Source organism: Rattus rattus, chromosome 8 (assembly GCF_011064425.1).
Source record: "Rattus rattus isolate New Zealand chromosome 8, Rrattus_CSIRO_v1, whole genome shotgun sequence".
NCBI classification, from domain to species: Eukaryota; Metazoa; Chordata; class Mammalia; order Rodentia; family Muridae; genus Rattus; species Rattus rattus.
In genome coordinates, this window is record NC_046161.1 from 99,838,018 (window position 1) to 99,863,332 (window position 25,315).

General features: G+C 44.7%; 2 protein-coding genes across 10 annotated transcripts in view; both read left to right on the top strand.

Moving 5' to 3' along the window:
• Positions 1–3,384: 3,384 nt before the first annotated feature.
• On the top strand, positions 3,385–11,331 carry Qars1 (glutaminyl-tRNA synthetase 1). The gene is made up of 24 exons (XM_032910645.1): positions 3,385–3,852; positions 4,028–4,175; positions 4,526–4,635; positions 4,775–4,850; positions 5,076–5,140; positions 5,731–5,784; positions 5,921–5,981; positions 6,449–6,520; positions 6,634–6,719; positions 6,845–6,931; positions 7,886–7,985; positions 8,102–8,180; positions 8,261–8,369; positions 8,468–8,598; positions 8,692–8,784; positions 9,061–9,198; positions 9,295–9,382; positions 9,469–9,612; positions 9,728–9,832; positions 9,965–10,057; positions 10,168–10,295; positions 10,388–10,454; positions 10,527–10,652; positions 11,192–11,331. The coding sequence occupies exons 1-24, from the start codon at positions 3,586–3,588 to the stop codon at positions 11,240–11,242; spliced, it is 2,478 nt and encodes an 825-aa protein (XP_032766536.1). The 5' UTR covers positions 3,385–3,585; the 3' UTR covers positions 11,243–11,331.
• A 1,085-nt stretch (positions 11,332–12,416) lies between these two features.
• Qrich1 (glutamine rich 1) overlaps positions 12,417–25,315 on the top strand; it is a 39,154-nt gene continuing 26,255 nt past the window's right edge. For 2 of the 9 annotated variants that reach the window (XM_032910644.1, XM_032910636.1), the window contains exons 1-3: positions 12,978–13,322; positions 14,107–14,166; positions 23,450–23,779. In XM_032910644.1, the coding sequence (XP_032766535.1) occupies positions 23,471–23,779 (309 nt within the window). In that variant the 5' untranslated portion in view covers positions 12,978–13,322; positions 14,107–14,166; positions 23,450–23,470. Of the gene's footprint in view, positions 12,650–12,977; positions 13,323–14,042; positions 14,167–18,978; positions 19,123–23,449; positions 23,780–25,315 lie in introns of those variants that run through there. The other 7 variants (XM_032910640.1, XM_032910639.1, XM_032910638.1 and 4 more) reach the window with 7 other exon arrangements.

The window sequence follows — 25,315 nt, forward strand, 5'->3', positions numbered from 1 at the left end:
TACTGAGCTGTTGGGACTGTAAGGTTTGAAGTGAGTCTTAACTACTGGGAGACACCCCCCACCCCCCAAGTGAGACAGGAGAACGGAATCCAAACCAAACACAAGAGGTTTATTTTACCGGTGTGTCAGTCAACACTCAATCAGCCCCTCGTGGTGAGTGACTAGAAGGTGACTTCGAATGGCTATAACAAGTAGTTTTTATACTTTTTAGGGGTACAAGTTACATCAGTAAGGTTACAGTTTAAGCTTATTGGCTAAGCATATTGACCTTTGAATCTATTGGTTAGCAAGACATGCATTCGAACTCTGTCTTGGACCAGAGGGTCAGGTACCAGTCAGTACATTCTGTGGTTTTTCAAGAATGTTCCTACTCCTCCAAAGAACTGTGGGTGGAGAATGGAACTTGGCCCAGCCTTGGCCCCAGGCAGGCAACTGGTATTTTGCCTAATCTTGACCTGAGGCGGTGGGTGTAAGACTGGTGAAAGCCCCTTAGGGTCCTTCAGCTCCACGTTGGGGGTAGGTTAAGAGACTAAGTAAAAAAGCATAGGTTTTGGCCCCATTCAGGAGACCATTGCCAGAGGTGCAGGGCTTGGTGATGGCGGCTACTGATTGGGAATGAGTCCTTGGATGGTATCAGGTATCAGGAATTGAGGAAACATTAGCAGTGGCAGCTTGTTTTGAGGCAGGGTCTTGCAATGCAGTTGTGGGTGGCCTCATCCTCGTGACAACTCTGCCTCTGTCTTTCAGTTGCTATGACAGCAGGAATGTACTGCTACACCTGGCCAGGTGCTCTGTATCGCTCCGGTCACTACAGGCTGCTTTGTGTTGTGCCGTCTGGGCTTCTGCAGCTGCAGACTTGGCGCAGTGCTGGGGTGGCCGTGGCTTTGCATGGTATCTGTCTGTGATAGCTGTCCTGCATTATTTTTCCAACTCTCAGACCTGGCCTTTCCCATGCTGTACGTAGGGTAAAGTGGAGGCCTTAACATACAGGATTGGATGTGTGGCTCAGGACAGAACCTGGCAAGGTGGTCGTTATGGGAGAGCTACGTGTAAACCTAGACATGACCCCTGGTCACTGTGCAATGTCGGCATAAAGCAGGATAGGGTTACAGCTTTATCAATCTCCTGCCAGGTCCTTGACGATGCAGAAGAACATCAAGGCTTCCAAGAGCCTCAGCTCTAATTCTGCATTTGGGAATTTCTTCACTGTTCTATTAACAGTGGCTGCCTTTCTCACTTTCCACATGAAAAACAACTTGTTTTGTCTTAGTCAGCAAATCTTGGAAGTTAGAAGACCATGGAGGACTCCAAGCACTACAGCCATTATTATGATTACCGCATCCCTGTTTCATACTGTCCCTACCTCAGAAGTTCTACGGAGGGATGTACTTGTGAGTTGTGTTTTTTTGCCAGTGTGCGTGATATCTGTCTGCTCTGAAACAGTTAAATGTGGCCCTAGATTTTACAGTTTTTTTTTTTTTTTTGTTCTTTTTTTTTTTTTTTTTTGGAGCTGGGGACCCAACCCAGGGCCTTGCGCTTCCTAGGCAAGCGCTCTACCACTGAGCTAAATCCCAACCCCTACAGTTTTTATAAGAGACCAGGCTGGCCTCAAATTCACAGAGATCAACTGCCTTAGCCAGAGCACACAGGGAATAAAGGCCTATGCCACTATACATGCTAATTTATTTTATTGCGTGGGTGTTTATATTAGTTTATATGGGTACCAACCATAAGTGCGGTACCAGAGGGGGCCAAAAGAGGGCATTAGATCTCCTGGAATTGGAGTTACAGTTCACTGTGAGCCATCATGCAGGTACTGGGAATTAAACCTGATCTTTTCCAAGACCATGAGCAGTTATTAATTGAATTTGAAAATATAAAAGTGTGTGTGTGTGTGTCCTCATGCAGTAGTGTGAGTCAGTTCTCTCCTGCCACTATGTATGTGATCTAGAGATGTAGAACCCAGTTTGTCAGGCTTGTGCACAAATGCCTTTACATGCTGAGCCACTCACTAACCCTTTGTGTTTTGAGACAGGTATTCCTATGTTGTCCAGGCTAGCCTCCAAATTTTTATCGTTGTCCAGTTTTCAGGGGAAGTCCACTACACTGGACTTGGCACAAGATTTCTCTTTTTAAAATGAGGTATCTTTTATTTTTTAAAGATTTATTTATTTATTTATTTTCTTTTCTTTTTTTCGGAGCTGGGGACCGAACCCAGGGCCTTGTGCTTGCTAGGCAAGCGCTCTACCACTGAGCTAAATCCCCAACCCCTAAAGATTTATTTATTATGTATAATGTTCTGTCTGCATGTATGCCTGCCCATCAGAAGGCAGCACCAGATATTATAGACTGTTGTGAGCCACCACATGATTGCTCAGAATTGAACTCAGGACCTCTGGAAGAGTGGCCAATGCTCTTAAGCTCTCAGCCATCTCTCTAGCACAAGCATTTTTTTTATTTTTAATGATATTTTTCGTTAAAAATTCATTTTGCCTCCAGGTGGTAAGTGGCACATGCCTTTAATTCTAGCACTTGGGAGGCAGAGGCAGATAAATCTCTGAGTTCGGGAACAGTCTGGTCTACCCAGTGAGTTCCAGCACAGCCAGTACTACACAGAGAATCCCTGTGTCAAAACCAAAACCAAAAATATTTATGTGTGTGAGTGTTTTGCCTGTGTGTCTCTGCACCATTTATGGGCCCAGTACCTGTAGAAACCAGAGGAGGGCTTTAGTTCACCTGCTACAGGCAATACATATATTTCAACCACTTCCTTGGTGCCAGCAATTGTATCCAGGTTCTCTGGAAGAGCAGCCAGTGCTCTTCTTAAACGCTGAGCCATCTCTCCAGCTCCCAGAATATCTTTTATCTATTCCTTGACAATTTCATATGTGTAAACAATGTATCTTATTTATATTAATTAATTTATTTTTGAGACAGAGTCTCATTATGTTGCCCAGATGGGCTTGAACTCAGGAAATTCATCTGTTTCTGCCTCTGGAATTAAAGACCTATACAAAGTCTTTCCCAGCAACAATGTATCCCACTCCGGAACACCTGCCTCTTACTACCCCCAGAAACCTCAACAGGTTTGTTTTGGTTACCCACTTGGTCCAATCAATGCTGCCTGTGGCATGTTGTGCATCTGGTTCACATGAGATTTTAAAGAAATAACAACTTCCTATGAAGTCGCTCCTGGTCTTTCCCTTCTCTCTCCTTGCTGTGCCCTAGTACGCACCTAAAAAGCACCAAGTTTATGTGGTCCCTAGATAGGCCATTTTATACATTTTCTACGGTGATCTGGACCATTTTATTTGTTTCCATGACAACTCCAAAGCTGTGACGTTGAAAAACGCGACCGGAACTCACTTGTACTCTCCGACAACAGATAGAGTCGGATTCCTAGGGCTGAGAGAGAAGAGGCCACGCCTGAGTCTACCCGCAGCTTTGTTGCTAAACAGTTTCCCTTTCCTTGCCCAAGGCAAATTTTCTAAAGTCTCAAGGACCCAACCCTGCCAACCGCTTAGAACCGGGAAGGCGGAAGCTAACTGCCCGGAAAAGCCGGTCCGGTCGCTCTCCGGCTCATAAATGGCGTTGACTAGTTGGCGGGCCCCGCCCCTTTCGCTGAGGAAGGCCACCATTGGTTCGCTTCAAAGCTTCGTACTCTTATTGGTCAATGAGCAAAGGTCGCTGTGCAGATGGGCCCCAAAGTTTCTTTTGGTTTCCGGTGTCCCTGCTATGGCTACTCCGGATTCGCTGGCGCTGTTCACCGGCCTTGGCCTTAGCGAAAACAAGGCCCGCGAGACTCTCAAGAACGCGGCTCTGAGCACTCAGCTGCGCGAGGCGGCGACCCAGGTGCGAGTCCCTTTCCCCTTGGCCTTAGCTGCCTGCTGTGCTCCAGAGCAACGTGGGACTGGGTCCAGATCCTGATTTGCTCCGGGTGTCCCGCTCTTGCCTTGTGGGAAGAGGAAAACACTTTAAAGTGTTTCATCCTAACTCACTGGGGATGGGTCTTTTTCCCTGACTCCAGGCACAGCAGACTCTAGGGTCTACCATCGACAAGGCTACTGGGACCCTGCTATATGGCTTGGCCTCCCGACTCAGGGATACTCGGCGTCTTTCTTTCCTTGTGGGCTATATAGCCAATAAGAAGATCCACACTGAGCTCCAGCTGAGCGGTGAGACCCCTGCCTGTTTTACAAATCCACCTTCAATCTCTCCCTTACCAAGACTTCTGTTTGCTTTTTCTGTCAAGTTCCCCAGTTGCTTTCTGGACATCAGGTTCTGGACAGGCCCTGGGGCGTGGAGGGAGAGATCTGGTATGGATCGGAGAATTACCACAAAGAGAAGCCTGCTTCAGAACACATGCTTCCCTTTTCTATGGTCTCAGGCTTCTTTCCAATGGTGTCAGGGCCTAACCTCTTAGGTATCTTAGTAAACAAAATAGTTACGTTTTCATGGTACTCAGGCTCTATCTATCCACTTCTTGGAGCTGACTTTGTTCAGTTAGTTGCTTTTCCTTTTTCAGCTGCTCTTGAATATGTTCGGAGTCATCCCCTGGATCCCATTGATACCAAGGACTTCGAGCAGGAATGTGGTGTCGGTGTGGTGGTGACACCAGAGCAGATTGAGGAAGCTGTAAGTCCTTCCTGCAGGTATCTGACTCTGCAGAAGAGTGGTGTAACTTCCCTACCCAGAGCTAGAGGGAGCGTGTTGGTCTCGAGAATGTTTCTGAAGAGGCATTCGGGAACCATATGGTTTGGCTTTCTTTCTGCAGGTGGAGGCCACCATAAATAGGCATCGTCCCCAGCTCTTAGTGGAACGGTACCGTTTCAACATGGGGCTGTTAATGGGTGAGTAGAATCTGGGGCAGGGAGTTACTTGCAGTTTTATCATTTTGGCTGTTTCTTCCATTTTGGGCATATATGGAAAGAGAGATGGCAGGGTGAGCAAGGAACACCTTGCTGGTGTTCTGGCCACGCCAAGGTTCTGATCCCTGTGTCAGCTGGGCCTTCCTTGAGGAGGGGAAGATGTACCCCATTTTCCCTCCTTGCAGCTTCTTATATCCATACTCTTAGGAGAGGCTCGGGCTGCGCTCAGATGGGCAGACGGCAAAATGATCAAGAACGAAGTGGATATGCAGGTGGGTACCTCGCTACGTATGGTGGGTATGAGCTACAAGGATAAAGGGAAAGAAACCCTGTCCTTATTCTGACAGAGAAAGTAAAGCCCAGTGTGGAGGGGGTAGCACCTGACTTGTGAGGGTGAATCACTTTATTGTGAAGCTCTTTCCTCTTCTCACAAGTGCATGATGTGGCCTTTATCGATATGCTGGCAAGTGATCACAAGAGGACAAATGACTGAGGTAGATTGTTGATCGTGATGCTGGGCCCATATTATTTCTCTGTAAATGGCAGCAGCTCCTTTCTGGGCCCAGGGTAAGTCCTCAGAAAGGAAAAGTATTCAAGACCAGTAGAAACATGTAAAGAAGCCAGCTTGGCAGAGGCAGGTGGATCTCAGTGAGTTCTAGCCTGGTCTACATAGTGAGTTCCAAACCAGCCAAGGCTACAATGTAAGATCCCATGTCAAACAACAAAACGTGATGAGATAGATCAGGATGGGATGGGTAGGCTGGCCAGCAGAAAGGCCTGGAAGCCCTTGGTTGGTGGGGAAGGACTCCATCAGGAGATTCTTGAGAGAAGACACCCTTGTCTCTGGTATCTATCTGCTTAGGTCCTCCACCTGCTGGGGCCCAAAATGGAAGCTGATCTGGAGAAGAAGCCCAAGGTGAGGCTAGGAGTTGTCCAAGATAACTGGGGGTGAAATAGAGAGAGAGACTTACAGCTGGAGAAGGGAGTGTCTGAACCCATTTCATCAGCAACTTTTCCCAGAATGAATGATGCAATTTCTGTGCTTTTCTTAGGTGGCAAAGGCACGGCTGGAAGAAACAGACAGGAAGACAGCAAAAGATGTGGTGGAGAACGGTGAGGACCCTGAGGTTCCTATTCCACTCAGCTCCGGACTTCTGGGCATTCTAGCTGAAGGGCCTTACATACAGGCTTCTCCGGCCCTCCCTGTAGTCTCAAGATTGGGATTCCTGCAGTTTCCTTCATTTCCTTTGCTTAGAGGCCTGAGAAGTTTGGCTCATAGCTTTTCTCTCCGGGAATTGGAGGAGAGAGGTCACCTCAGACCCAGTTTTAGGATATAAATAGCAGTCATGGATATTTTCCCGAGTAGGTATGGTATCTAGAAGACAAGAGCTGGTCATTGGGGGTGCACACCGTTAGTCCCAGCACTTGGGGGGCAGAGGCAAGTGGATTTTTGGTTTTGTTGCCAGCCTAGTCTCCAGAGTGAGTTCCAGGACAGCCAGGGCTATACAGAGAAACCGTCTTGAAAAATCAAAAAGGAAAACAAAAACCAGAAGACAAAGTTCCTGATTTCTTTCCTGCAGGTGAAGTGGCTGGCCAGACCCTGTCTCTAATGGAGCAGCTCCGGGGGGAGGCCCTGAAGTTTCATAAACCAGGTATGGGGGGCGGACCTTGAAGCTCTGGGGTGGGCTGTTGAGTGGCATTGGAGCCAGGCCTATAGAGTCAGGATCCTGGGCTGACAGCCTGCTCATCAGATTTGTTCTGGCAGGTGAGAACTACAAGACACCAGGCTATGTGACCACGCCACATACCATGGATCTGCTAAAGCAGCACCTGGAGATCACTGGGGGACAGGTGTGTAGGGATGTGGCCAGGCGGACCCTTGCTTGAGTGCCTAGGCTGCCTTGTCATCCATTCCCATGGCCACCCTCGGTGATCTGAACTCTGGTCTCATTGCTTTTATTAAATTCCTTTTCTAGGTACGAACCCGGTTTCCCCCAGAGCCCAATGGAATCCTGCATATTGGACATGCCAAAGCCATCAATTTCAACTTTGGTTATGCCAAGGTAAGCATGTGTCTAGGTCCCTGGCGAGTGATATGATCACTGACTACTCCTACGACTGCATTCCAGAAAGGTATATTTTTGTCTTGCCTTTTGTAGCTGATGGCAGAGCCTCTAGAGGAAAATTACATATAAGAGGTCTTGGGGGAGGGGCAGGGATTTAGCTCAGTGGTAGGCGCTTACCTAGGAAGCGCAAGGCCCTGGGTTGGGTCCCCAGCTCCGAAAAAAAAAGAACCAAAAAAAAAAAAAAAAAAAAAAAAAGAGGTCTCGGCAGGAAATACCGGGTTTATGGGAAAAAACTAAAGTGGTTCTTTAGGTAGGGTTTCACTGTATAGTCCAGATGGCCTGGAATTGTAGAGATCACGTGCCTCTGCTTCCCAAGCGCTGGGATTAGAGGTAAATTCCTGTAGGCCCCATGGAAGATACATTTCTTTAACTTTTCAATTTATTTTTTGGTGGTCATCAAAAGACAATTTAAAAAGTAGTCCTGGGGGCTGAAAAGGTGGCTCAGTGGTTAAGACCAATTGTTGCCTTGCAATTAGTCTTAGTTCAGTTCTCACCCATATGGTAGCTTGTAAGTGTCCATACTCCAGTGTTAGGGGATATTTTCTTCTGATACCTTCTTCTGACCTCTGAGGGTACAGCACACATACGTGGTGTGAGCACATACATGTAGGCAAAACACTCTGAAAAAACACATACATCTGGAAGAAAAATGGTATTTGTGTGTGCAAGCACTCATGCTGTTGCACATATGTGGATGTCAAAGACAAACCTTGGGGAGTTGGCTCTTTCCGTGATAGCCTTTGAGAATCTCAGGTTATTAGGCTTGTGTCTACTACTTTTATCTGCTGAACTATCTCATTGGCTGCATTTTGATAAGCTGGAGATCTGAGAGTGTGTGGCTGATGGTGTGGACTATAGGGTTGATGGATGTGGTCCTCTTAACTCTTTTAGGCCAACAACGGTATTTGTTTTCTGCGTTTTGATGACACCAACCCTGAGAAGGAAGAAGCGAAATTCTTTACTGCTATTTATGACATGGTGACCTGGCTGGGTATGGCTGGGTTGAGGCCTGGGCAGAGGTGGTCGGGAGTGGATCTCTTTTGTGGGCCATGGCTTTGCCAGTCAGTGTTTCTTGCTGGCTGTTCATACTATGCTCTATCACTCCAGGTTACACACCTTACAAAGTGACATATGCTTCTGACTATTTTGACCAGTTGTATGCCTGGGCTGTGGAACTGATCCGTAGGTAATGTTTGCCCGTAATACTGAGCCTGGTTAGCTGACCAGATCATGGACCACCTGCACATTCATGTCTCGTCTTCCCAGGGGTCAAGCTTATGTGTGTCATCAGAGAGGGGAAGAGCTCAAAGGCCATAACCCTTTACCTTCGCCATGGAGAGACCGGCCTATTGAGGAATCCTTGCTGCTCTTTGAGGTGGGGTCCCAGAAAGGCAGCTTGGTTTGTGTAGGCCAGTGTGCCAAGGATGAGATGCTCCTGTGTTTAGAGATAGCCTGAGCTCCTGTTCTCCTCAGGCAATGCGAAAGGGCAAATTTGCGGAGGGTGAGGCCACGCTTCGAATGAAGTTGGTGATGGAAGATGGAAAGATGGACCCTGTGGCCTATCGAGTCAAGTATACGCCACACCATCGCACAGGGGATAAATGGTATGCGTTGGCATGGGAGGGGTGGTGAGGTAGCAGGGCTGTGGATTATGGCAGAGGGACTGGTTGGCGGACTCGGCTGCCTATGCTTCACAGGTGCATCTACCCCACCTACGACTACACACACTGTCTCTGTGATTCCATCGAGCACATCACCCACTCACTGTGTACCAAGGAATTCCAGGCTCGGTGAGGAGGCTGAGGTTATGTAGTGGGTAGAGCTAGGGGGATTCGAGAGAGAGTGTGTGTGTGTGCATGTGCCTTAGTGTATGTCGAGTTCAGAGGACAACTTGTGGAAGTCAGCTTTATCCTTCCGCCAGGTAGGTTCCAGGGACCCAGCTTGATTCTCCAGAGTTGGCATTAAGTGTCTTTACCCACTGAACCTCTTTGCTGGCCCTCATGCCTTTCTGTGGTCTCTTTCTGACCTTGCGGATGGCTAGTTCTAACCATTTTCTTCCATCTTAGACGGTCTTCCTACTTTTGGTTGTGTAATGCACTGGATGTCTATTGCCCTGTCCAGTGGGAATATGGCCGCCTCAATCTGCACTATGCTGTTGTCTCAAAGCGGAAGATTCTCCAGCTTGTGGCAGCTGGTGCTGTTCGGTAGGTGTGGTCACTGGGTTCCCAGAGGTTGCAGCTCTAGTGGCATGTGCTCTGCATGTGCTCTTAGAGGTTTTCTGACCTCCCTCTTATCCTCAGGGACTGGGATGATCCACGGCTCTTCACGCTTACTGCCCTACGACGACGGGGTTTTCCACCTGAGGCCATCAACAACTTCTGTGCTCGGGTATAATTCAGTAGGCTTAGTGGGTGAAAGCGGACTAAGTGTGGCGGTTTGTAATTATGGCTATGACTGATGAGTTTTCCTGACAGGTGGGGGTCACAGTGGCACAGACCACAATGGAACCTCATCTTCTGGAAGCCTGTGTGCGCGACGTGCTGAATGACACAGCCCCGCGTGCCATGGCTGTGCTAGAGCCACTACAAGTTGTCATCACTAACTTTCCTGCTCCCAAGGTGGGTCTACCTCAGCGTGTGTGTGTGTGTGTGTGTGTGTGTGTGTGTGTGTGTGTGTGTGTGTGTGTGTGTATGCCCAGTATCTGGGATAACAGTTATCTGTCTCCTGCTGTAGCCCTTGGACATCCGAGTGCCAAACTTCCCAGCTGATGAGACCAAGGGCTTCCACCAGGTTCCTTTTGCTTCCAGTGTCTTCATTGAGAGAACGGACTTTAAGGAGGTAAATGGTGTTTACTGCTATGTCTGGTTTTAATAGCCATCTCCTTCCTGCTTTACATGAGCCAATCCCTGACAAACATGGGGTTGGGAGAAGCCTTGCTCTTGGATGATCTTTGCAGCTCCTTTTCTCTAGGAGTCAGAACCAGGCTATAAGCGCCTAGCCTGGGGCCAGCCTGTGGGCCTGAGACACACTGGTTACGTCATTGAACTGCAGCATGTTGTCAGGGTAAGAGACAGCTGCAGTCTTTTTGTACAGTGCCTGCTGGGGCCAAGCTTGTGTGGAGCCAATAGTCATCATGTTGGTCCCTGGTCTGACAACATCTTCCTCACTTCTAGGGCTCCAGTGGCTGTGTGGAATGCTTGGAGGTGACCTGTAGACGAGCTGATGCTGGAGAGAAGCCCAAGGCCTTTATTCACTGGGTGTCACAGCCTCTGGTGTGTGAGATTCGCCTCTATGAGCGACTGTGAGTGAACTTAACTAGCATTGGGACAGTCACAAGATGGGAATTGCTTGTTGTGGCTGTCTAGCAGGGCCTGATTTTCACCCTGTCTCCAGATTCCAGCACAAGAACCCTGAAGACCCTGTCGAAGTGCCTGGTGGATTCCTAAGTGACTTGAACCCGGTAGGCTCTGGAATGTGAGATGAGGGTGGTGGGCTTTTGAGCTGGATAGCCACTTGGATTCTCTGTCTGCAGGCATCACTACAAGTGGTTAAAGGAGCGTTGGTGGACTGCTCTGTGGCTTTGGCAAAGCCCTTTGACAAGTTCCAGTTTGAGCGCCTTGGGTACTTCTCTGTGGATCCGGATAGCCATCAAGGACAGGTGCTTAATTCACATCCCTCCACCTTGGCAGTACTGATGGTGGCAGCTGATAAACACTCTCCCTACCTCCCCTTAGCCTTCTCCAAATAAGGAGGGAGGGATCGTCATGCATTACTTTTCAGTTAAGTCCATGCACAAAATGTTACAGGGCTCTAGGGCTCTAACTTTTTTTTTTAAGATTTACTTTGAGTACACTGTTGCTGTCTTCAGACACACCACAAGAGGGCATCAGATCCCATTACAGATGGTTGTGAGCCAACTGTAATGAGATTAAACTCGGGACCTCTTCTGAAAGAGCAATCAGTGCTCTCAATCACTGAGCCATCTCCAGCCCCGGCCCTAACGTTTTTATTCTTCAAAGTAGCAGGCATGCTTAGAGTTTGTCATAATTCTCATGAAACTAAGGCACAGCACAGTTATCTAGTCCTTTATCTGATATTACAGAGTTATTGAGAACCATGATACCTCACCTCCTTGGTGATGAAGGGCAAGAGGGCTGCTTCTGGGCCGTTGGTCATTTTTCTTCCACTGCCTTTCAGATTGTCTTCAACCGAACAGTCACACTAAAAGAAGACCCAGGCAAAGTATGAACTGAATACATGTGGCCCTACCTCATTCTGGAGGCTGGGGGTGCCCTTACCACCCCACACTCCATTTCAATAAAGAATAATTAAATCCCCCTGCAGTCTCTATGTTGTTTGTCTTTCTAGTATCTGAGGACCTTGGAGACATGGTTTGCGAGCTGGCAGTGGCAGCTCTCATACATAATCTGGAAGAATGGCTTCCCCAGAAGACAGCCAGTCACAAAATCACTACTGCACTTCCTGGTTCTTAAAGACAGGTGCATGGCTGCCATTAGGTCAGCACTTCCTATATGAACCTGGGAGCCCCAGACATGCTATTGCAGTTATCAGCCCTATGGAAGGATCTAGTTTTGTGTCTCTCTGGCTAGTCGGATCAAGAGACACATGATCCCCTGTATGATCATTCAGAACAAAACCTACTATTTAAGCATAGTTAACTAAAGTATAAATGCTGCTGTGGCCTTTCAAGTTTGGAGGCCCCAGAAGACTCCCTGGATTCCTATTAACAGTGCTGAGATGGGATTCCTGACCATACCAGCTCTTAGGTTGGACTCTGTCTCAGAAACTGACTTCTGAGGAGTTTGAAGATGAGAGTTTGCTAGGACAGGAACAAGTGCAGAAGGCACAAAGGTCTACCCACAGGCTGAAGGCTTTCTGGGTTGCTGTGAACCGCTGGTGAGGCTGTAGGTGAGTGCCTGCAGCTTTAAAGCCTTGCACATTTTCCCTGTATACAAACACTAGGCTACCCAAGGCCCGCTTTAAGGTGGACCTGACTGGTGAACTTATCTCAGATGATAGCTGATGGTGGGTGTTCCTGAAGCTGTTTTTTCCAGGAAGTACATCACCACCCTGAGCGTTTCCCAGAGGCGGTACAATTGTTAAAGTTGGGCCCAGCTTAGGGGTTTGAGAGGGGGCCACCTTAACCACGAGGCTGAGCTAGGCCCGGCCCCGCCTCGCGTGGAACTGTGCAACTAGAGGAGGCGCTAGCGGGACACCGTAGGTGGGTTCAAGAAGCACGCTTGTAAACCTAGGACAGGGGCAAAATACCCCCGAGATACTGAACCCCAGGCCTAAGCTCCGCCCCGCATGGAGGGGTGTCAATGGGCGTGGTGCTCCTTCCCACAACGAGGGGTACGCTCTCAGCTCCAGCAGTCTCCCTCTAAGTCCGAAGCGTTCCCTTTAAGTCTGAGCGGCAGCTCTCGCGGGATCCGGCGCTTCGACTCTCGCGAGAGAGGCATTCGGCTCCCATTGGCCGTGAGGGTTGAATGTAAGATGGCGCCCAGGGAGCTGTGAGGAGAAAATCCTGTCGGTCTTGGAGCAGCGGCGGCAGAACTGAGGCCCCGGGCGGTGAAGCGGGGCCGGAGGGTAGAGCGGAGGCAGCGGCGGCGGTGACGTCGCCGGGTGAGGGCTCTGGTGAGGGCGGGAATGCAGCAAGGCTGTGGGTCTGGGGCAGCAGGCCCACCCCACACAACGGCGGGCGGGGGCGGGCGGGCCGCTGCCGCTGGGCCCAGGCGACCTCGGGGCGGCTTCGGTACGGAGAACGTCCCTCGGCTCGCGTGCCTCCGCCCCGCGGGTGGGGGAGGGGCGAGCCTGAGGTTTGGGTGGGCGCGGCGCACGAGTGCGCGCAGAGGCGCGCGCGCAAGAGCGTGTTTTTTTTTTTCCGCGCGGTAACGCGCGCGCTGTGCGGTCCTCCCGTTGCGCGTAGCCGCTCGACGTGCGCGTTCCCGTTGGCTCTCAGCTGTGGCCCGTGGGCTAGAACGGCTTCCGGGGCGCGCGCCTCCCCGCGACCCCCAGTTTTGTGGCGCGCGCCCTGCTGTTGGTTTGGTTGCTCGCGCTGTCCGGAGTACGCGCAGAACGCCCCTTCCGAGAGGAGGGTCGGCGGCCTGGCTGACGACCGGCTTGCTGAGTGGGGAAGGTTGAGGGTTGGGCCCTTGCCCTCGTGACGTCCGGGGCAGCGGTGGCCTAGGTCTGCGGAGAAACATAGCGGCTTTGCGGTCTGGCTTGCGGCTCTGCTCCTCCGTGAGGCGGACAGGATTGCTCGTACTAACCGAAGAATGCTGTTACTTAAGCGAGGCCCATGTACTGGGTGGGTGCTTGGGGAGGGTGCTACTCTGCTTGGGAAACCGAGTCCTATTGGCCCGAGAGGGCATTGGGTCCCCAATGGGTTTCCTTACCTTGTACTGGTGCATTGTGCCGAGGAGAGAAGGTTAACATTACAAGGCCCCGCTTTTCTTCCATTAGAGACCAATTCCTCCATAAGCGCAGTTGATACACGTCACCTCTGTGCGCTCCGGAAAGAGATCCTCCTATGTGTATGGTATCAAACCCTCCGAGCTCTAAAATTCCGCTTTAAATCCTTACTTAAATGCAGCCTTTTTTTTTTTTTTTTTTGTCACCCCCGCGTGGGTGGGAGGGGCTTGCTTTTTCTGTTCTGGATAAGGGCTGGTTCTTAACCTTGATTAACTTGATCAGTGCTTTGCCTTTTTTTTCTTTGTAAATTCTAAAATATCCAACAGAAAATTCTAAAATATGCCTGTGTCACTATAAAATCTGTGTAACTGAAGTCCTTCTCAGCATTTTTTTTAAAAAACATTTTGTTCCAGTGCTGTGATCTGCTGTCTAGGAAATTCTAGGTTTGTGATGGAGAATACGCAGCTCTTTTTTTCTAAGACAAAACATCTGCTAGTTTATTTTACAGTTTTCTTACATTAAAGTTGAGAGAAAGCAAGCTAAAAGGATTGTTGCTTTTAGTAGCAGTCAAATTGGGTAGTAATGACTTTTTAAAAATATACTGTATTTTTTTAAGAACAAAGTTAAAACTTAAAAAGAGGCTGAAGATGGAAGGAACTTCTTTGTTCTATCTTCTTCAGAATGTTAGAAGTCTTAAGAACTCAGGACAAGCAGCAGACATACATGCAACATGGTGACTGGTGAGTTAAAAATCATTCATCGCTGGAAGTATGTGTGCAGTCCGTTACCCCAACCCTTTGGTAATACTGACATTTTACAAATTTTGTCATTCATTCTTGGTGTTGTCTGCCAGATACTGCTACTTACTAGAAAACCGCTGATGAGGGAAACTGTATTTGTTCATCAGGCAACGGTCCTTAAAATCAAATCAATGGAACATTCAGGATTAACATTGCAAAGCATCAACTAAGAACCTAAATGGCTTTCCAGAACAACAGAAACAATACAACAACAAAATCTGTCTGTTTGTTGACAATGTGTTTATAAACTTTTTATACCATTTAAGCTTTATTTATTCTGGATTGCCTTTTTTTAAAAAAACAGAAACAGTGTTTCCATCAACTAGTATTATTTACATGGTAGATAACTTCTAGTTCTCTGGGTTTTATACTTCTCCAAGAACTTACAAATACAAAGTTCACATCTGTTTACAAAAGCTTGTGTTAATGTTTCAAACAAAACCTCAAGGAACAGTTGAATTTTGTTGTGAATGTTGTTGTGAATTTGAGTTACTTGAAAAATCAAAAACAACACAAATCAAAACCCAGTTAGGGACTTTGGGTGTGGCTGTTCTCTTTCATAGCAGCTTCAAAATCAAGGATGTCTACCTATAAACTTGCATGCTTTTAATCAGTAGTGGTTTGTACTTGGTGTGCCTTGCTTCTTACCTCTGTGCTTTTTAAATGGCCACGCTTTTTCTGTGAATATTTCTGAATTGGCCTCAGAGTGAGGTGTGTTACGTGAACACCTGTTCTTTACTTTGCTCTCTTGGATTTAGTTCCAAGTGTAAGTCCTCTCTTAGCTTCACTATTTTCCCTATAATGCTGTACTGTAATTTCTGTTTTTAGCAGGTTTTCTGTCTGTCTGTTGTTTGGTGCAGAGGATTGAACGTAGAGTCTTGCACATGCTAAGCATGCGCTTTACACTAAACAACTGCTCTGGTTCTGGGTTGTGATTTGTCTTTTTAAATTGACTTGGTTGCATGAAGAAAAAGATGTAAATTTTTGCAATCTTCAAAGGGGGAAAGAAATGGTTCTTTACCCTCACTAAGGTTTAATAACTATAGGTGGATGAGATGTGTTAGAAAGCTGGTTCTTTTTTTCTTTGAGACTACGTTTTAGAAATTCTGACCTGTTGCAGTAGAACATGGTCATGGAACTTCTGGTCATGCCTCTTGCCTCTACAGTCCCTGGTGTTGGGATTATAGGTGTGCTGCCCACAGATCCATTCTGTGTGGGTTGCAGATCAAACCCCGAGGTTTGTGTATGCTATACAAGCACACTGTAACACCCGCCTTAAAGTTGTCAAAATACTTACACCCTGTTTACAGTTCGGATTAGTGTAACTGCCTCTAAGAAATAGAATGTCATCAACCCCTTCCCTCTCATTAGTGTTTCAGTTCTTGGAGACAAACTTATTCTGATTCGAATAACAATCTCAATAATCTCAATCTCGTATTCTCTCTCTCTCTCTCTCTCTCTCTCTCTCTCATGTCTATGGGTGTTTTATGTGCATATATGTCTGTACACCATTTCATGCAATGTCTTTAAAACTAGAAGAGATTAGGGTGTTAGATCCCTTGGGACTGGAGTTAGAGCCTGTTGTGTGCTGTTATTTGGGTATCAAACTCAGGGTCTCTTGAAGAGCAGCCAGTGGGCAAACTACTGCTGAACAATCTCTTCAGCTGGATAGGCTTGTCTTTGTATTTAACCACCTTTGTATCTCTAAGGCATAGCTTTTGTTTTGAATTCCATGTAAATACACATTATGATTATTGTTTTTGAGACAGGATCTTAATATGTTACGTCTGGCTTTTCTGGAACTCACCTTGTAGACCAGGCTGGCCTTGAACTCATAGGCTATCTCCCTACCTATGCCTCCCGAGCTTAGTTTATTATTGTGTTTCCCTGTTTTGTGCAGCTGTGGTAGTTGATGTTCATTTCTGTATTGTCTTGTGGATATTTCATTAAGTTTTCTATCTTACATTGGTAAACTTCTAAATTGCTTCTAGTTTATACATATCAGTGCTACTGTGAAGATTTGCATATATTTGGATGTCATATACGTTATTTTCAACTTCACAAGCCAGTGTAAGTGGTTGTATTAATTTATAACCCATTAGTATTTAATTTTTAAAAATTTACTTATTTTATGTATGTGAGTACACTGCTGTCCTCAGACACACCAGAAGAGGGCATCAGATCTCATTACAGATGGTTGGGAGCCACCATGTGGTTGCTGGGAATTGAACTCAGGACCTCTCGAAAAGCAGTCGGTGCTCTTAACTGCTGAGCCGTGTCTCCAGGCATTGATTTTAAATTCTTGGTTGAAAGTGCGTGTTATTTAAAAATAGAAACATGATGAAATGCCCTTAAATCTGGGACCTTTCAGTAAAGGGGTGGGTGAGTGGCCCGGGAGAGAGTTTCTTTGACAGACTTTATAATGGGTTAGCATTTGTAAGAATAGAACTAAGTTTTCCACTCTGCGTCTTTGGCAGTGACACCTTACTTTTTAAGAGGTTTGAGGCTCAAAGAGGCAAGACTGAGGTGACTCAGACTATAGTCTCTTAGAAGTTTAAAACCTCAAAAAAACTTGGCTAGCCCAAAAGTAGTGAGTTAATTGGTTGCAGTTAGTCACAGACTGAACTTGTCATACCCTCTCTTAGTGCTGTACTTGACTAATCAAACAAACAACAGAAGGCAGAAATGAATGACTCTAGGTGAGTACTGGAGTCATCTCTTAATACCTAAAGAGAAGAAGAAAGGAATTAGTGAAAGTGCCCTTGGAGATACTTTTTGAGTAATCTTTTCCATGAATCCCATTGTGTTCTGGTCACAACATAATAGCTTGTATATTTAACTTGGTCAGGCGTTGTGCTAGTACTAGCACTAGTGAACCTAGTAGCTCAGTCAGGTAACTAGCACATGACAGTATTGTGGGTCTGCTGACTGGAGCGTTTGTCTTCTACAGTGTCCTGCAAAGCAACTAGACTTGAGGTCTTTAGAAGCAAATGCTTGTTTAAGGACTACCTACTGTGAACTAACTCTACTGTGTTTTCTTGTTTTCTATTGTTAATTTCATCTGACTTCCAGGTACTGGGGGAGCTCAGCCTATTCTCATAGCTTCTGGATTTTAGAAGTCTTGACTTCTTTACTGCTTCTCACCGGGTCTTTAGCTCAGACTCTAAGGCACTAATTAGGAGTCTTTTGTCTCTGAGTGTTTGTCTATTGTGGAGGCTCAGCCTTTGTGTCTTGTGAGCAGCATCTTAAAGAATTTAACACCATTATTATGTAAATTTTTGGGACTGGATGATTTTGTTAAGAGTTGAAGATTTTTAGGGCAAAGCATATTACAAAAGAATTGTTTGCCCTACTGTTGTAATATAACCATAAAATAGAAAAGGATGACTTATTAAGTATCTTTCTGTCAATATAATTTATGGAAAATACAGTACAGTATTATACAAAAATTTATCAGCTAATACTGTTCTGATTTTTTTCCTTTTTTTCCCCTTCTAACTAATGATACTAGGACATGTAAAATTGTATGAGTTATTTTTTTTTAACACATCCGATGTATGTTTCTGTGTCAGGAAATATTTTAAAAATTGTATGTAGCATTGAGGCAAGAAACATCTCCCTCATTCCATTTGTGACATGGCTTTTTTCTTAGTTAATTGAAATTTTTTTGGAGTCAGACTGATGTGTTTCAGGCTTGCTTAAAACTTGCTCTATATTGGGGTTGGGGATTTGGCTCAGTGGTAGAGAGCTTGCCTAGCAAGCGCAAGGGCCTGGGTTAAATACCCAGCACCGGGGAAAAAAAAAAAAAAAGAAAAAAAAACTTGCTCTATATTATAGGTTAACATGTTTTCCAAAAACAATTATGGTTATATAGATGGCAGTGGGATTTTATTGAAAAGTTAGTAGGGATTTTGTTTGTTTGTTTTTTTGTGGTTTTTTAAGACAGGCTCTCTCTGTGTAGCCTTAGCTATCCTGGAATTTACTGTATAGATCAGGCTGACTTTGAACTCAGAGAGATCAAGTTTCTACCTCTTGAGCACTGAGATTAAAGGTGGGCACCACTAAGCCTGGCTCACAGTATTGCTTTAAAATACACTTGGAAGCTAAGTCTATGTGTAGGGACTTGGATTTGATTTCCAGTCCGCCAGAACTCCACAGTCGGTGATAGCTTGTCTCAAAGGAAGTAAGTGTGTGTGTGTGTGTGTGTGTGTGTGTGTGTGTGTGTGTGTGTGTGTGTGTGTGTGTGTGTGTGTGTGTGTCTGTCTGTCTGTCTCAAATGAACTCTTGGGAGAGTTTGCCATATATGTGTGTGTGTGTGTGTGTGTGTGTGTGTGTATGTGTGTGTATATGTATGTGGTGTGTGTGTGTATATTTTTTTTTTTTCAAAGCAGCATTTGTTTGTCAGGTTGAAGCTAGCTTGATGAACTTGTGTTTGTGGGATGTTGCAGTGGGATGGGTAGTTTTGAAGTTTGCAGTGGCCTGGAAACAGAGTCTCTATAGGCTACCAGCATATCCAGTGTGTTGTTTTCTTCTCTTTGTGGAAATAACTGTGTTTCTATAATATAAAGGTCTGTTGTGTTGTTATTTTTCTTTTTAAATCATGGGCCAGGTGTGATGCTATACGCCTTTAGTCCCAACACATGGAAGACAGGTGGATCTCCAGCCTGCTCTACATAGTGAGCTCCATGCCAGCCAAGGCTACAGAGTGAGACTCTCAAAAGGGTTTTTCTGTTTCTATATATCTACATGCAGGTGCCCACAAAAGGCAGAAGAGGTCATTGGGTCCCTTGGAACTGGAGTTAAGTTGGTTCCAGCACCTGACAGGTTCTGTTAACTGCTGTGCCATCTCTCCAGTCCCATTGTTACTGTGCTTATGTAGAGAGAAGTATTCACAATGTATGCATTATTTTAAAGAATTGTCATTGGATCATTCTGTTTGAAAGCACCCAAATATAATTAGTATACTATACTTACATGTCGTCCCACAGAAATGTCAGTGAATTAATAGCCAGAAGACTATTTGGTTTTCTTTGGTTTCACTTATTGACCCTGGGTATGTAGTTCTAGTCTTCCCAAGAAGTACACTATTTGAAAAAAAATAGTACCCTTATTTTTCTTGAGTTACAGATATAATAGGAAGAATTTTTTTTTTAAGATTTGTATATTTAATTTACATATATGAGTGCTCTGTTTGCATATACACCTGTATTACCAAAAGAGGGCATCAGATCCCATTACAGATGGCTGTGAGCCACCATGTGGTTGCTAGGCACTGAACTCAGGACCTCTGGAAGAGCAGCCAGCGCTCGTACCCTCTGAGCCATCTCTCCAGCCCTAAGTTTTATTCCTATGCTAGGTGGTACAGTGGCACACACTTGATGTCCCACGTACATCTCAGCACTTGGGAGGCAGAGGAAGGTAGATCGCTTGAGTGCCAGCCTGGTCCACAGAGCATGTTCCAGGACAGCCAGGACTACCTTGTCTCGAAAAAACCATTTTTTTTTTCTTTTTTCTTTTTTTCGGAGCTGGGGACCGAACCCAGGGCCTTGCGTTTGCTAGGCAAGTGCTTTACCGCTGAGCTAAATCCCCAACCCCAAAACCATTTTTTTTTTATTCAAGTGTGTATGTGTCTGCAAGTGTCATGGGGACTAGAAGAAGGCATTGACTCTCCTGAATCCAGAGATATAAGCTGCCTCTCATGGGTGCTAAGATTTGAACCTGTACCCTCTGTAAGAGCAGCAAATGCTCTAAATCACTAGGGCATCTCTCCAAGTCCTGGAAGAAGGAATCTTAATTCTTAATTCTTGTTAAAAGTATATAAGAAGCACCTTCCATATGTGAACTATTTAGAGATGAATGGGACACAGTTTTACAGTTTTGTCTGCCAAGAGTTTTAGAGTCAGATGGAAGACAGTAGATGGTTACCCACAAATGCGACTGTAGATATAGAGTAGAACATCTCATCAGTGAGAGAGAGGAGTGTTTCTTGCCTCATGACTCAGAAGAAAAAAATTAAGTTTCCAGACATCTGAGACCAACTAAGAGCCCTTTTTGGCAAGACGCTTCCCTTGGCTTGTTATTCTATTACCTGTGACTGCTTTTGCTCTTGGGTTAGTGCTGCCTAAAAGAGGGTAGTGCAAAGACAGTGTTGACAGACAGCTTAGTAGCTACAGGTCACTGTGCTTTTGTTGTCCTGTCTCTAAACTTTTTTACATTTATTACTTACTTATTTTTGTGTGTGGATACATGCCAGGACACGTGTGTGGAGGTCAGGGGACAACTGTGGAAGTTGGTTCCTTTCTTCCATCATATATGTCATGGGAATTCAACTCAGATCATGAACAATACAGGCATCTTTACCCTTGAGCTATTTTGTTGGTCCCTTTTTTCTGAAAGTCATCAGTTGCTTTCATTGGTTTTGCAGATGACCGTGAACTTCTAGTTCTCTGGACTTGCTAAGTGTTGAAGTTACAGATCTGCAACATCTTGTCTTTTATGTAATGTTGGGGACAAAACCCAGGACTTTGTATGGGCTAGGCAAGCATGTACTCTACCAACAGAGCCATGTCCCCAACTCTTATTTTGGTTTTTTGAGGCAAGATTAAAGAATGTAGCCCAACCTGGCCTTAAACTCACGATCTTCTTGATTAGTCCTCATGAGGAATTACTGGATTGTGGTCTTCCTGGGCCCAGGTCATTTTTGTTTAAGATACTTGATTAAAAAGTGCAAAATTGATTTCCGGATTTTGGTACTTATTTAAGGAACTAATCAATTCTTCCAATTTGTTTTAGATTTATTTATTTTTATTTACGTGGATATGGGTGTTTTGTACCCATGCCTGTGGGTACCATGTGCAAGCCTTGTGCTACAAAGGCCAGAAGAGGTTGGCAGATTCCTGGAATTGGAGTTTAGGGGCTTGGGAGCTGCCATGTGGGTACTGGGAATTAAACCCCAGTCTCTGTAAGAGCAGCCAAGGTTCTTAACTACTGAGCCATCTCTCCAACCCCATTTCTAGTTATTTTAATAAAATTAGTCAATATTATATGGTACTTTTTCTCAAATATTTTTCCGAGCACTGTAAGTGATATTTTATTCCTGTTTAATAGAAGGAAAAATATTGAAGTTAACTAGCTTCTGACACTCGATGTCAGAGTGCAATTTGAAACAAAGCGGTATGGTTCCAGAGAGTATGTTTTAGCCATGCTGCAAAAGAACGTGAGCAATGTATGGAAAATGAGATCGTTACTTTTCCTTTTTCATCTTTGCCTTTTAAAAATGATCTTTTGCTTTTTTTTTTTTTTTAGTGATTTGTAGATGTGGCATGTAGTTCTCACTGGTTTCTGACTTGAGATTCTCTTGCCTCAGCCTGCCAAGTACTGGGATTACATGTATTTAGGGAGCAAGAAGTACACCACTAAGTCCAGGAGATTTTTGGTGTTTCTGATGGGAGGTAAAGAATATGCTCCTTGTCTCTTGGGTCTTGCTAGATGGTATACATAAAGAATCTTACTATAGTAGTATTTAGTAGTGGAAATAAAATGTCAGTAAGGGCCAGGTGACCAACCAAAGTTATGTAGTAAGACCCTGTTTCAAAAAAACCCAACCAAACAAAAACATATCACTAAGTAGGAATCTGATCATAACTCCCTCCCCTTGGTTGATATTCTTTCTGTGATATTATAAGGTTATTTATTTATTTATTTGGAGTCAGGGACTCACTCTGTAACTCTGACTGTCTTGTAATTTACTATATAGATAAATCAGGTTGGCCTCAAACCTTTAGATTTCCACCTGCATCTGCCTTTTCTTCTTCTTTTTTTTTAAGATTTATTTATAAATAAGTACACTGTAGCTGTCTTCAGACACACCAGAAGAGGGCATCAGATCTCATTATAGATGGTTGTGAGCCACCATGTGGTTGCTGGGATTTGAACTCAGGACCTCTGGAAGAGCAGTTAGTATTCTTAACTGCTGAGCCATCTCTCCAGCCCCTGCATCTGCCTCTTAAGTGCTTCATATAAAGGTGTGTGCAAACAGGAATAGGAATGGTCTTACATGTAACATTAACTGTCTAATGCTTGACTTCATAGAGAGGATGGAATTGGCCCAATGCTGGATGGAGGCTAGGACTTCAGCCTATTCTGTCTAGTACTTGAATGTGCTTGATTTTTGTTTTAGTATGATAGTTTGATTTAAGAAATGTTGAAGGCTTGGGCAGTGGTGGCACATGCCTTTTATCCCAGCACTCAGGAGGCAAAAGGGGATGGATCTCTCTGAATTCAAAGCCAGCCTGGTCTGCACAGTGAGTTTCATTCAGGACAGCCAGAGCTGTTACAAAGGGTTGTTCCCTGACTAGGGAAACAAAACAAGCAAAATGTTAGATGATGGGTATTGTACTGACTTGCACCTGTAATCCCAGCACTCAGGAGGCTGGAGAAGGAGGAGGAGAATTTCCTTAAGTTCAAAGCCAGCCTAGGCTACATGGAATTCTAGCACGGGCTGGGCAAAAGGGCTGGTGAAGTATTAACAACAGCAAATGAGAGGCACTTGTGTAAGCCTATGAGTTTTATCCCTGGAACCTGTGTAAATGTGGAAGAAAGGAACAAACTATACAAAGTTGTCTTCTGCCTCGGCACACTTGTCATGTCATGGCATGTGTGCCGTGTATTATCTCGTACACACTCTAAACATTAAAACAAAATACCTCATAGAGATGGGCACCAACACTCTCAAGGCAGACGCAAGTGAATCTCTGTGGGGTTGAGGCCAGCCTGGTCAACATAGCAAGTTTCAGTCCATCCAAGGATTCATAGTAATAAAATAACCTTATTTCAAAAAACAGAAACACCACAGTTTATTTTGGGGAAAAAATAAAACATATGTATATATATGTATATATATTACATATATTACACGCACATCTGTATTTTTTCCATTCTCATTGCCAGAGTAATTGTGTCTGTATTTCAAGATTTCCAGATATACAAATAGTAGGGTTGGTAAGGTGGCTCAGTAGGTAAAGCCACCTGCTGCCAAGCCTGATGACCTGAATTTGATCCCTGAGACCCACATAGTGGAAAGAGAACTAACTCAAGTGGGTTGTCCTCTGACCTCTACGAATTCCTTGGCATGTGCATGTCCACACCCTGATAATTAATGTAAAAAATATAAAAATCGGTAAGCTAACAGTAGTAGAGTGTTGACTATCCATTTTAATTTTAGGAACCCTAAGGACTCTGCAATATGAATAATTCTCTAGAGAACACCATCTCATTTGAAGAGTACATCCGAGTAAAGGCGAGGTCTGTCCCGCAACACAGGATGAAGGAATTTCTGGACTCGCTGGCTTCTAAGGGACCAGAAGCTCTTCAGGAGTTCCAGCAGTCTGCCACCACCACCATGGTGTACCAGCAGGGTGGGAACTGCATTTATACAGACAGCACTGAAGTGGCTGGGTCTTTGCTTGAACTTGCTTGTCCAGTCACAACCAGTGTTCAACCACAAACTCAGCAAGAGCAGCAGATCCAGGTTCAGCAGCCACAGCAGGTTCAGGTAAGAGGAATACTTAGTTGCAGCTGTTAGTAAACTTTTATTCTCTCCGTCTAGGCTGGCTATGGCACTCCTACCTGTACAGACATTAGAAACGCTGGAGGCTGTTTTATTGAAGTGTGGAATCTTTCTTTTTTTTTTTTTTTTTTTTTTGGTTCTTTTTTTCGAGCTGGGGATCGAACCCAGGGCCTTTGTGCTTCCCTAGGCAAGCGCTCTACCACTGAGCTAAATCCCCAACCCCGAAATCTTTCATTTTTAATGTGGACTGACAATATCTTTAGCCACTCTAAACTATCAAGACCACAGATACTTCTTGCTATTTGCTTTAGAGAGCTTGAATTGTACAGAACAGTAGAGGCCAGCACTGCATTTGAATGTGAGAGCTTCATTTGACCAAGCCTTTCCATCTTTCTGCGACAGTCTTAGCAGAAGGGACAGGATGCCAACTTTTGACTCATTGTGGAAAGTGTGGAATTCAGAATTTGCTTTAAAATTAAAATCTGATGTATTGGTGATCTTCATTTAGTTTATACATCTTAATTCTCTGATCATATATAGAATTACTAGGTTGGCATTTTACTACCTAGTAGGTCTCAGATAATGCTAACTCTGACATTAAGCTCATTCAAAATGGAGGAATGAGTGTGTTAGCTTATATGGGGAGTTTCTTTTTTAAGGATCTGTACGTCATACAGTAGTTTTCTTGGCAATGTATTATGATTGAGCTTCATTTTGCTTTGGATGCTTTTTAAGCTGGATATTAGGAAGGATGTGAAGCATAGTGGAAGAGCAGGAATGTGTCTGAGCTAGAAGAGTTGACTATGTAGTCACAAAGAAGATATTGTGGGAAACTGGGTTCTGAAACTAGAAGTTGACTATAAATTTTACTTGATTTCTTAGTTAAGAACATGATCTTAATTTTTTTAGTCTTAATTTTTTCATCTGTCAGAAATGGTAAAAATAAAAATACCAATTGAATGAGACCAAATGAGATAATGGACAAGAAAAGTATCTCTAGTTTCCTATAAGTTTCTCATTACTAAGGTTCAAAAGGTTGAGATTTTGGGTGTGACAGACTTCTTAAAAGCTTTGTAATACTCAAGATAATTCAATACTATCACCTTTAACATAATTTTCCTAAAAACTCATGTTTATAAAAGAAGTAGAAATTTTTAATTCTTTTTTTTTTTTAAAGATTTATTTATTTTTATTTATATGAGTACACTGTAGCTGTCTTCAGACACACCAGAAGAGGGCATCAGATCCCATTACAGATGGTTGTGAGCCACCATGTGGTTGCTGGGAATTGAACTCAGGACCTCTGGAAGAGCAGTCGGTGCTCTTAACCACTGAGCCATCTCTCTAGTCCCTGAAATTTTTAATTCTTAAGATAGGTTCCTGAGAACACATTTTTTTCCATTTTTTTTCTTTTCTTTTCTTTTTTTTCAGAGCTGGGGACCGAACCCAGGGCCTTGCGCTTGCTAAATCCCCAACTCCTTTTCCATTTTTTTATATCTTATTTTTATTTTTATTTCGAGA

Coding starts and splice junctions, on each gene's coding strand:
- Qars1 (XM_032910645.1), top strand. CDS start 3,586: ATGGCGTTGACTAGTTGGCGGGCCCCGCCCCTTTCGCTGAGGAAGGCC. Junction 5,785..5,920: donor ATCTGGAGAAGAAGCCCAAG/GTGAGGCTAGGA, acceptor TGCTTTTCTTAG/GTGGCAAAGGCACGGCTGGA. Junction 7,986..8,101: donor TGACATGGTGACCTGGCTGG/GTATGGCTGGGT, acceptor CTATCACTCCAG/GTTACACACCTTACAAAGTG.